Raw genomic sequence first — 12,022 nt, forward strand, 5'->3', positions numbered from 1 at the left:
TATCCATTAATATTGTTGCCGTTTTAAAATCTGCAAATGGTATGTTATTAATTACTTTACATTGTTTCAATGCTTCCTTTACGCCGAGATGAATGCAACTTACATAAATAATTACATATGTTATGTAACCTATGTTAAACAGCAGACAGCAAGACAAATACAGCGGTACCTCGGGTTACAGACGCTTCAGGTTACAGACTCCGCTAACCCAGAAATAGTACCTCGGGTTAAGAACTTTGCTTCAGGATGAGAACAGAAATCATGCTCCGGCGGCGCAGCAGCAGCAGGAGGCTCCATTAGCTAAAGTGGTGCTTCAGGTTAAGAACAGTTTCAGGTTAAGAGCAGACCTCCGGAACGAACTAAGTTCTTAACCAGAGGTACCACTGTAATGTAGTATTTGGTGGAAACTGAACAGCAGCAGAAGAGAAACAGCGCTGATGGTCATGAATACAGGTTGGAACAGAAACACCTGTCTTCTGTACATGCATAAGCCTCATCCACATGCTCCAGCTGCTGCTTTATGGGGAAGAGTGAATGAATTGGATGTCCTCCACACATAAAGGCCTTCATATGGAATGTGTGTTTGAGTGAGGAAGGTACCGTATTTTTTGCACCATAACACTCTATTTTTTTCCTCCTAGAAAGTAAGGGGAAATGTCTGTGCGTGTTATGGAGGGAATGCCTACGGGTGGCATGCCTACGGATTTTCCTCCTCTAAAAACTACGTGCGTGTTATGGTCGGGTGCGTGTTATAGAGTGAAAAATACGGTACTCGACTGCTTCTCCCCCAGGGGACCACCCAGTAAGCAGCGAGAAGAGAGAATGGGCCACATGTACAGCATTCATTGCTCTGCCCCCTGTTAAAAATGTTTCATTAGGTCCCCTCATCCACCCTTCTATTCCAACGCACAGTTCACAGTTCACAGGAATTCTGAAAAGTCTAGCAAAACGACCATCAAATGCAGATAAGTAGGGAGGGAAGTTTGTGTATTGCAAGAACCCGAAGAGTAAAGTCAAGTGCCTCTGTGGAACCCCGAAGGAGCTCTGCCAATATGTGAGTTGCACAGTATGAGGGAGGCAGCAGATTTTGCCACCCCATCCAATATCCTCCGCCTGTGCAGGGCTTTGCTTTTCCACGTTGACTTATATGGGAGAAAGTAAAGCTGGGCACTTGGATAGGGGCCAAATTTTAGGTTCCGTCTCTTGGTCATACTAATAGTGCGACAGATTTCGGGGGGGGGGGCTTTGTGGAGATTAGCCCATATAGCAGAGGAACGCAATCTATATTCAATCAAATTATACCACGCCACACGAGAACAGGAAAGAGCAAAGTGCAAGATGCCCGATAAGATTATAGATCAAGAGCAATTGCAAGTATTAATAAGCAAACACAGGTTGCTCAAGTTGAATAAGCTGCGCCACAAACTGTACAGTGATGAAAGCAAGAAATGCAAAGCTAAAGGCTTACCTAATCCCTAACACAAGCTGAAAAGGAGAAGTTTCACCCCACTTCCAAGAAACATTATGTGCAATGGAGATCCACTCACATATCCTGTCTCCTAGCGGACACACAACCAGTGAAAACCAAAGCAAGGAAAGGAGGGGGAGAAGACTGCAAACAAAAGGCAGGCTTATTACAACATTATAGTGATCTGGGGGTGGGGGGGTTGTACAGAGAACAAAAGGATGCTAAGACACCAAGTTTAGCAGGCCAAAAAAGAGGGAACAGAGCACACCAGGATTAGCAGGAAATTTATTTCAAGAAAGCAAAGGGAAGGTTGTGCAAGAAGTTAATTCTACTATAGTGTGGGCATGCAATATTTCCTCTTAGCACAGTGTAAGATTGTTTAGATATTACATGCCTTATAGAAACATGTCTTTCTAGAAATGAGGAGCCGATGCCACTTCATCCAATTTAATCAACACCAAGTCCTTAAACAATGCTTTTGTGTTTATCCACTGTTGTTCTTTTTCTAAATGAAAACACAATGCTAGACTGAACTGGAAATGCAATATTAAGCAGGTGAAGAAAGAAGCAGGTGTAGGTTCCATACCACCTTTCAACAAGACTAAGCCACCTGAATTGAAGAAGGCTCAACATTTTGAAAAGTGCAGGGAAAACATGTGAATTTTCTATTTCGGATCCAGGAGGGTAGGTATAGGAAAAGGGACCCCTGACCATTAGGTCCAGTCGTGACCGACTCTGGGGTTGCGGCACTCATCTCGCTTTATTGGCTGGGGGAGCCGGCATACGGCTTCCGGGTCATGTGGCCAGCAGGACTAAGCTGCTTCTGTCAAACCAGAGCAGCACACGGAAACTCCGTTTACCTTCCCGCCGGAGCGGTACCTATTTATCTACTTGCACTTGACGTGCTTTTGAAATGCGAGGTTGGCAGGAGCAGGGACCGAGCAATGGGAGCTCACCCCGTTGCGGGGATTCAAACCGCCGACCTTCTGATCGGCAAGTCCTAGGCTCTGTGATTTAACCCACAGCACCACCTGCATACACACACAAAAATCGAATGCAATAGTTTCTACAGCCATCCAAACTGGCAAAATATGCACACTGCAAAAAAAAAAAAAATGGCTCTTTCTATAGATGCACAGGCCCTGAGACTCAGGCTGGGGCTGATGATGCGAATTGGTAACCCAAAACTTTTGCAGATCATTAGGTTGGTGAAGACTGAGTGAAAGGGGAGAAGCAAAACCCATACAAAAGAAAAACGAGTTGAGAGGCGTATCTGTTTTATTATTTATTATTGTTGTTGTGTTGGCCTCTAGGCACTTACAGTCAAGTTTAAAAGCAACATCTATCAAAAATGTAAACAACTGAATCAATACATAAAGCCTTGCCAAGGGGTGTGAGCAGGGAATGACTTATCAGCAATCCAGAGTAGAACTTTTGACTCAGCTGGATCAAACGTCACCATACGCCCAAGAGAAAAGGAATGTCCTAACCATGCGCCAAAAAGATGTTAGTGTCAGCACCAGACAGACGTCACTTGAGGGAGCATTTCACATGCACAGGAGGAGCCACAATCGAAAAGGCCCTGCCTCCGTGCAACCTTCCAAGCCTCTCTCACAAGCACACGAAGAAGGACCTAAGATTGTGCTATTTCTGCACAATCAAACCTCTGAACAAACAAATATATACTAGCTATCACTTTCTCGCAGACAGATACTACATGAGGGAGTGTCTGGTTTGCATGAGTTATTTCTAGAAGTGGGCCATGAAAACCTCACTGTTTCTCATCCCACCAAGGTTACTAGGATGCACTTTAGAAATCAGAACTGGAGAAGAGTTGTTTTGCGTTAAGAGCGAGATCAGCCCTTGGCAAGATCATCATCACCTTTCTTACTTGACAGATCAGGCTGCAATTAAACACTGGTACAAAAAAAGCATTTAGTGTCGCCTTTTCCCTACACCTTATAATAATAATAATAATAATTTATTATTTATACCCCGCCCATCTGGCTGGGCCTCCCCAGCCACTCTGGGCGGCTTCCATAGAAAGCAAAAATACAATAAAATATCACACGTTAAAAACTTCCCTGAACAGGGCTGCCTTAAGATGTCTTCTGAATGTCAGGTAGTTGTTAATCGCTTTGACATCTGCTGGAAGGGCGTTCCACAGGGCGGGCGCCACTACCGAGAAGGCCCTCTGCCTGGTTCCCTGTAGCTTTACTTCTCGCAGTGAGGGAACCGCCAGAAGGCCCTCGGCGCTAGACCTCAGCGTCCGGGCAGAATGATGGGGGTGGAGACGCTCCTTCAGGTATACTGGACCGAGGCCGTTTAGGGCTTTAAAGGTCAGCACCAACACTTTGAATTGTGCTCGGAAACGTACTGGGAGCCAATGTAGGTCTTTCAAGACCGGTGTTATATGGTCTCGGCGGCCGCTCCCAGTCACCAGTCTAGCTGCCGCATTCTGGATTAGTTGTAGTTTCCGAGTCACCTTCAAAGGTAGCCCCACGTAGAGTGCATTGCAGTAGTCCAAGCGGGAGATAACCAGAGCATGCACCACTCTGGCGAGACAGTCCACAGGCAGATAGGGTCTCAGCCTACGTACCAGATGGAGCTGGTAAACAGCTGCCCTGGACACAGATTTGATCTGTGCCTCCATGGACAGCTGTGAGTCCAAAATGACTCCCAGGCTGCGCACCTGGTCCTTCAGGGGCACAGTTACCCCATTCAGGACCAGGAAATTCTCCACACCTGCCCGCCTCCTGTCCCCCAAAAACAGCACTTCTGTCTTGTCAGGATTCAACCTCAATCTGTTAGCCGCCATCCATCCTCCAACCGCCTCCAGACACTCACACAGGACCTCCACCGCCTTCACTGGTTCTGATTTAAAGGAGAGGTAGAGCTGGGTATCATCCGCATACTGATGAACACCCAGCCCAAACCTCCTGATGATCTCTCCCAGCGGCTGCATGTAAATGTTGAAAAGCATGGGGGAGAGGACAGAACCCTGAGGCACCCCACAAGTGAGAGCCCAGGGGTCTGAACACTCATCCCCCACCACCACTTTCTGAACACGGCCCAGGAGGAAGGAGCGGAACCACTGTATAACAGTGCCCCCAGCTCCCAGCCCCTCAAGACGGTCCAGAAGGATGTCATGGTCGATGGTATCAAACGCCGCTGAGAGATCCAGCAGAACTAGGAAACAGCTCTCACCTTTGTCCCCAGCCCGCCGAAGATCATCAACCAGTGCGACCAAGGCAGTTTCAGTCCCATGATGAGGCCTGAATCCCGACTGGAAGGGATCCAAATGGTCCGCTTCTTCCAGGCGTGCCTGGAGTTGTTCGGCCACCGCTCGCTCAATCACCTTGCCCAAGAATGGAAGATTTGAAACTGGGCGATAGTTGGCCATCGTGGCCGCATCTAAAGATGGTTTTTTAAGAAGCGGTTTAATAACCGCCTCTTTCAGCGGGTCTGGGAAGGCTCCCTCATGGAGGGAAGCATTCACCACCCCACGAAGCCCATCGCCCAGTCCTTCCCGGCTAGCTTTTATAAGCCAGGATGGGCAAGGATCCAGGAGACAGGTGGTTGGCTTCACTCGTCCAAGCAGCCTGTCCACATCCTCGGAGGTAACAGATTGGAATTGATCCCACTCAACTTGACTAGACAGAACTCTAGCACTCTCCCGCCCCGGCCCTGCTCCCACGGTGGAGTCTACTTCTTCCCGAATCTGAGCGATTTTATCTGCAAAAAACTTTGCAAAATCATTGCAGGAGAACATGTGGCCCGTACTGGGCCCCGATGTTGCAGGTGGTTCCACTAAATTGTGAACCACCTGAAAAAGTCTCCTGCTGCTGTTTTCTGCAGATGCAATAGAGGCGGTGAAGAAATTCTTCTTCGCCGTCGCTATCGCCACTTGGTAGGCTCGACGTTGAGCTCTAACCTGTGTCCGGTCAGATTCGGAATGAGTTATCCGCCACCGGCGCTCTAGCCGTCTCAACGATTGTTTCATTGCCCTCAGATCCGTGGAAAACCACGGGGCTGTCCGGGCTCCATGCAATCGGAGAGGGCGCTTCGGAGCCAAACAGTCAATAGCCCTGGTTAACTCCACATTCCAGCGGGCCACCAGGGAATCGGCTGAAAGGCCATCAACATGGGATAAAGCATCCCCTACCACTCTCTGGAAACCATTTGGATCCATTAAGTGGCGGGGGCGGACCATCCGAATTGGTCCCACCTCCCTGCAGAGGGGATGGGTCGCAGAGAAGTCCAGTTGCACCAGGAAGTGATCTGACCATGGCACTTTTTTCGTTTCGCTTTTACTTAGTGTCAGATCACCAACATCCATAGAGGTAAACACCAGGTCCAAGGCATGTCCGCGACTATGGGTTGGGCCAGACTTATTCAGGGACAGCCCCATGGAGGCCATGCTTTCCACGAAGTCCCGAGCAGCCCCTTGTAAGGTCGTGTCGGCATGGATGTTAAAATCCCCTAGGACGACCAAGCTAGGTGTCTCCAGGAGAACATCCGCCACGACCTGAAGCAGCTCGGACAGGGAATCCTTGGTGCAGCGGGGAGGTCGGTACACCAAAAGGAATCCTGTACTGCCCCTATTGCCCAACTTCCAGAACATGCACTCGGAAAACTGGGTCTTCCCAATAGGACGCCTGGTGCAAACTAATGACTTCCTAAAAATCACTGCAACCCCCCCTCCCCGCCCACATGACCTGGGTTGCTGTGCGTACGAGAAACCTGGTGGACAAGCAGCGGCAAGGACAGGCCCATCTGCTTCATCCAACCAAGTCTCTGTTACACATGCCAGGTCAAGTCCTCCATCCATGATCAAGTCATGGATGGCAGTAGTCTTATGAATCATTGACCTGGCATTGCACAGCAGCACCTTCAGGTCATGTGGGTATCCCTTGCTGATTCTAGTATCCATCCGGTCAGGACCAGACCCGGAGGCAGGGATAGTCCTCAGACAACGACTAAACCTGCCTCCTCTGTAATGACATGGTCTGGTCTTAGCGTAACTCCTCCTCCTACCCGTGATCACTGAGATCGGTTGTCCCAGTGCATCCCCCCCTGTGGAACATGCCCCAGCCATTTTGTGGGCTGGGGCCCACTCCCCGGCAGCCCTGAACCCTCCCCCTAAAAACAAAATAACACCTTAAACAAACAAAACCAATAAAACAATACAAACAAAAAATGTAAAAATTACAAAACATCAAAAAATAATTAAAAAATAATAATCCCCAAACCCAACCAAACATCCATCCCACCCCCACCCCCCACATGTAAAATTTTTTTTTTTTTTTTTTTTTTTTTTTTGAGCTGTCTGGGGGTGATGGAAACTGAAAGCCCCAAACATCTAGAGAAGGTTGGAGGAGGCTGGTTCAGAGCAGCAGAAATGACACAGTGGAAGATGTACTTTTTCTCCTGCACACTTCTCCACCAGATGCATGGGCAAGATTCACACAGTATTGTATTTCACCGCATAATCATCGCCACTGCATTATCATCACACCCTGTTTTTTCAGTCCCAAAATTGGGTTAATTACCTTTCATCGCATAATCATGCTGGTATAATTCCGTTCGTCTCACTACCCAAATGGAGCAGCAGTGTATTCACCAGTAGCCTATGGATATGCATTTATCTCTCACACATTGCCAGTATACCGCATTTCCGTAGGCACAAAGGGAGCGGGCAAGCAAAGCTGCCATAGGTGAGACACGACTTGCATCTTCCCAGGACAGCTAAACTGTACAGTGATACGTTAACATGCAAAGACTGTTTAGTAATTATAATTTTTTGCTTCACATAATGGTCGCACCCCGCATTTTTGCAAAAATATGCAAAAAATGGCATAAAATGTGGAGAGTGTGGAGGGAATTACAGTACCTCCCAAGGCAACTCTCTTGCCTAGCACCGTGGCTTGACCTAGCGCCCCCCCCCCCCCATTTCTTTGCCTAGCCAATACCAGTGTCAACACAGCACACTTCTGTCCCTTCAAGAGGGACTGAGCTTGGTGCCCGGTGTTTACAGACCACAAACATGTGTCCAACCCTTCTGCTCTTTCCTCTGTTTAAGCCCAAACCTTGCAAATTCCCAACAGAAACCTTTATGTGCCACAGTGGTGAAAACTGGAGGAAATGGGCAGGTAAGAAGGTAATTACTACAGGCAGGGCAGAGTTCCAGAAATACATTTTATCCATGCTTTTCGCTGAGTGGAGCCTTTAAAATAAGCATTAGCCTGGTTGAAATGGGAGAGAATGAATTGTGCGTGCAGGCGAGTGATCGGACTGGCAGAGGAGGGATAGAGAAATCCGTCCTTCTGCACGCAATATAAAAATGCTTTATTTTCTTCATTTTGTATGCCTATCACCAGCAGGCTAGGGGGTGGGTGGAATTACAAGCTAGTTATGTTTATGGACTTGATTTACAAGGCTCAACTAGCAGCAATAGATGGTGGTAGTTCTGGCAAATAAGTACACCGGTCGATAGCTAAGTCGCTACCAGTTCTTAATGCGCCTCTTCCCAAAGCCTGGAATATATATCCCCATCTCACAATGCAAAAACCTCCAAGCCCACTGCCCCAATTTTCCTCCCTCATCACTTCCCACTGCCTCCTTCCTCCACATGTAATGCAACTCCATCCAACTTGCCATTGATCTCCCCAAACCATAGTCAAGTCAAAACCATGGGTTACGCACAGTTGTGTATTCTGAATCATGCAATGCGGACCCCGCTACAACCTTTGAAGGTTGTTTAGCCTTTTTTTCCCCTTAAGCCATTTCTGTGCACACTCCATAAGTGGATTTTCCCCTACAAATGAAAAAGACCCAGGTCCTCAACTTCCTCGCCACGCCATGGAAAAAAGCAGCTGGGAGAGGTGATTTTGAAGGGGTAAATGGCAGGAGGGGAAAGATTTAAATGGTTGCTCCTGCCTGCTACAGTCCCATTCAAGACAGCAGCCTCCAGGGGCTGCTTTTCATGTTTGTTTGTTTGTTTGTTTGTTTGTTTGTTTTTTAAATAAAAAAATGGCACACGCAAAGGGATACACAACTCTTTGAAACATGTAACTCGGTCCTCAACTTTCAGTACGCGGTCAACCTTGGCTTATAAACAATGCTTTCAACCCCAAAACCTTATCTCCAAATATTCCCTTGGCATATCTGTGCTCCCCGACCTCCACAACTTGCTAGTTTAGATTTTTAATTCTGTGGCGGAAAAGGACTTCCATTTTGCTTATGAGACAGTAAGGGATGGGGCTATAAAATAAATATGCCCCATTCCTATACTCCGCTGCCCCAAAGCCCTCTGCTGCACCCCAGCTGTGCTCAGATTCCAACACCGATAGTTGACTCCCTTTGCAGTCTCTCTGACCTGACCCCTACTATTTCCCACATCTAGTGTTCCTGTATCACGAGAGACCTCTATGAAAAACACACTCCATCTGCTGGCCACCTGAAGCAGAAAAAACTCTAATCCTCCCACAGATCCCCATTGGTTGTCTTGATAGAAACCTCAATGCTACTCTATCACTCTCTTCCACTATGCAAATTTTGTCTGCCAGCTTCCTTCCCACAACAGCGAGAAATAATTCCCTTTCCCTGTCTCAGCCAATCCTGATTGTCTAGCTCACCCTAAACATATCCCTCTGGGCAAACTATCCTTGCATATCCAGCAACTCACTCTCTCTCGCCTCCAAGCAAGCAGCCCTTGAAACCCAAACTCCAGCATTGCTTTCAAAACTACTTCCCTTGCCAATCTTTCCCCACCAGCCCACACCCCCAAACACCTAGCCTCTCTTCGGTAACCCTACAACTTATATCCCAAACCACTAAGCCCTGCTACTCTCTTTGTGGACAACCAGTGCTGAAATTCTCCCTGACACTTATCACCTCTCTGCCAAATTACATTGCAGTCCATTTATCATACTTTTATGCAGTCCCTAAACAACTCCTGAGGTTCTCTGCATTCCCACTACTTTGTCCAGACCTCTCAGGTCAGGTTTGGCTCCCTGCAGAGTTTCATTTTAGCCAGAACTCACCAAACCTTAGCTATGTGCATACATGGCTTTCCATGCCCACGTTCAGCCTCACAAGAGAGTTTGTTGGAGCATGTGCAAAGTGCTTTCCTTTCTCAACTAAGTAACCATGATCACACCTGATTGTAAGCAAGAAGAGCGGGTCAATATGCGCAACTTTCAGGCAAGTCTGAACACAAACACCCCTTCCAGAACTGTATGTCAGAACTTAAGCTATCGCCCCCTCCTGCCCAAACAAGAACCCCTCATATCTCTAAATCCTGCACTTTTAATCACCTACCCCCATTGCGGTCACTTCCCAATATATGGAAGTTAGATGTGACGTGGGGGGACACTTTGCACATGCTCTGCAGCATACATTTTTACTGTCCTTCCTATGTTCCCATTTCCACCACCACCAATATCATTCCACCCTCACGCACACAAAAATTTTGTCTGCGGTCTTATCCCCACTTTGTGACTGTCAATTATTTAAACCTTGTCAGCAGACCCGAGCAAAAAGCTTTGCTTTATTTTAATCCAGGCTATAAATAAATAAGTACAAGGAAATATTTTTTAAAAATACTTTTCTTCTCCAGGTCTAGCAAACTGTGAAGAAGTCCTGTCCCGAACCAAGTACTTTTTTCTGGAGGGGGGGGGTCTCAAGAGTATGCAGTACCGACACCTTCTCCCCCCCCCAAAAAAAAAAATGTTAAAAGTGTGGCACTTACTACAACAACTTCATGGTGTCTACCTGCACCTTTAAAAAAAAAGCACCAGTGGCGTAGCGTGGGTTGTCAGCACCCGGGGCAAGGCAAGTAATTTGCGCCCCCTAACCCGCACGCCTGGCACCCCCCCTCTCCACAGTGGGCGGTGACCCGGCGGCTTGGATCGGATTCGCACAGCAGTGAGAGAGAGTGGGTGAGCCAGGTAGGGGCAGAGAGGTGCGAGTGCGAGCGCGCCCCCCCCCCAAATGTTGCGCCCGGTGCGGCCGGTCCCCCCTGCACCCCCCACGCTACACCACTGAAAAGCACTACCCCAAACTATTTCCATGTAGTCCTTAGAATGGATATGGGGGAACCCATGTAGTCCTTAGAATGGATATGGGGGAACCAAGACGAACAGAAATTTCATGATAATTGGAAGAAATACTTAATGTATATGGAATCTAAATCTCAGGTGACACTGGCGGGGTTGAAATAACTCTAACAGCGGGAAAGGCCTATGTAAAAGAGTTAAAAAGTACGCGACTATATAATTTATTCGATACTTACCAAAGGAGTGGAGGGAGACTAACTCAGTTATGTATTTTATTTATGATTTGCGAAGTGGATATAATTTGTATAAGGGATGTGGTGGATATTCTTTTTTTTAATGTTTTTTCTGTGCATATGTGCAATATGAATAAAAATTGATATTATAAAAAAAAAGCACTACCCCAAACTATTTCCATGTAGTCCTTAGAATGGATATGGGGGAGCCCTGCTTCCAATCTCGCCTTCCTTCCATCCACGAATCTCGCTCCCAGCCTTAGCCTACCTGTGAGAAGGCAAGACGCAAAGCGCCAGGTGGGAGCAGGTGAGCTGTTTGCGGGAAGGAAAGCGAGCGGGAAGGAGAGGGCGGCCACTCCCCTCCTCGGCCCAACCCCGCCGCCGTCCTTACCTCCGGGGGTCTCCTTTGCGTCGCTCCTCCATCGCGGCGGCCGCTCGGGGCTGCCGGAGCAGCAGCAGCAGCAGCAGAAGCCTCCGAGGCGAGCCGGGAGCTGCGCGCGCCCCGCGTCGTCGTCGTCCTCCTCCTCCTCCTCCTCAGTCCTTCCCTCCTCACACGCCGGCGAGCGGCGAGCGGCTTCGGCGCAGCCCCAGAAGCTCCGGCAGCGCCACCCAGCGCAGCCCGGCGCCGGACGGAGGGCGAGAGAAGGGAAGGGAGGGGAAGAAAGAAAGAAAGAAAGAAAGAAAGAAAGAAAGAAAGAAAGAAAGAAAGAAAGAAAGAAAGAAAGACAAAGTCGCCTCAACTTGGACGCCGAGCCCAGTCAGTCAGTCAGTCCGTCTCCTCCAGGAAGGAGAAAGGCAGCGCGTGGGTCTCCGCTCCCTCAGCGGCTCCCTCGAAGGCGGGCGCGCCGTGCCCCCTTGCCCGCTCGCCTCGCCTCACGTCAGGGAGCGCGCGCGCCGAGGCAGCCCCGCAGGAGAAGCGGCGGGAAGAAGCGAGCGCGCGGGAGAGAGGCGGAGACGACGGCGAGAGAGAGACAGGAGACCCGGCAGCCAGCCTCCAAGCGCTGGGAGCTTCCTCGCTTCGCCCGTCCAAGATTTAAAGCAGAGACTCGGGCGCCTGGGCGCCGCCTCCCTCCCGCCCGTCCCCTCCTCCTCCTCCTCCTCCTCTCTCCTCCTCCTCCAGCCGGATCCCATTCCCTTGCCAGCCCTGGTGCGCTCTCGCCGCCGGGAAGCGTCACGGGGGCCCCGGCCAGCCGGAGGAGGAGGAGCCACGCACGCCGCCTCAGCTCGGCAGAGCTAACCTCCGGCCGCCTTAGATCTCCCAG

General features: G+C 49.1%; 1 protein-coding gene across 2 annotated transcripts in view; it reads right to left on the minus strand.

The window, feature by feature from the left end:
* Positions 1–11,426, minus strand: part of SLC4A4 (solute carrier family 4 member 4) — a 194,443-nt gene extending 183,017 nt beyond the window's left edge. For both annotated transcript variants that reach the window (XM_079990733.1, XM_079990731.1), the window contains exon 1: positions 11,152–11,426. In XM_079990733.1, coding sequence (XP_079846859.1) covers positions 11,152–11,183 — 32 coding nt within the window. In that variant the 5' untranslated portion in view covers positions 11,184–11,426. The remainder of the gene's footprint in view (positions 1–11,151) is intronic.
* Positions 11,427–12,022: the final 596 nt, after the last annotated feature.

The sequence above is a fragment of the Podarcis cretensis genome (genome assembly GCF_951804945.1).
Source record: "Podarcis cretensis genome assembly, chromosome: 9".
Lineage (NCBI taxonomy): Eukaryota > Metazoa > Chordata > Lepidosauria > Squamata > Lacertidae > Podarcis > Podarcis cretensis.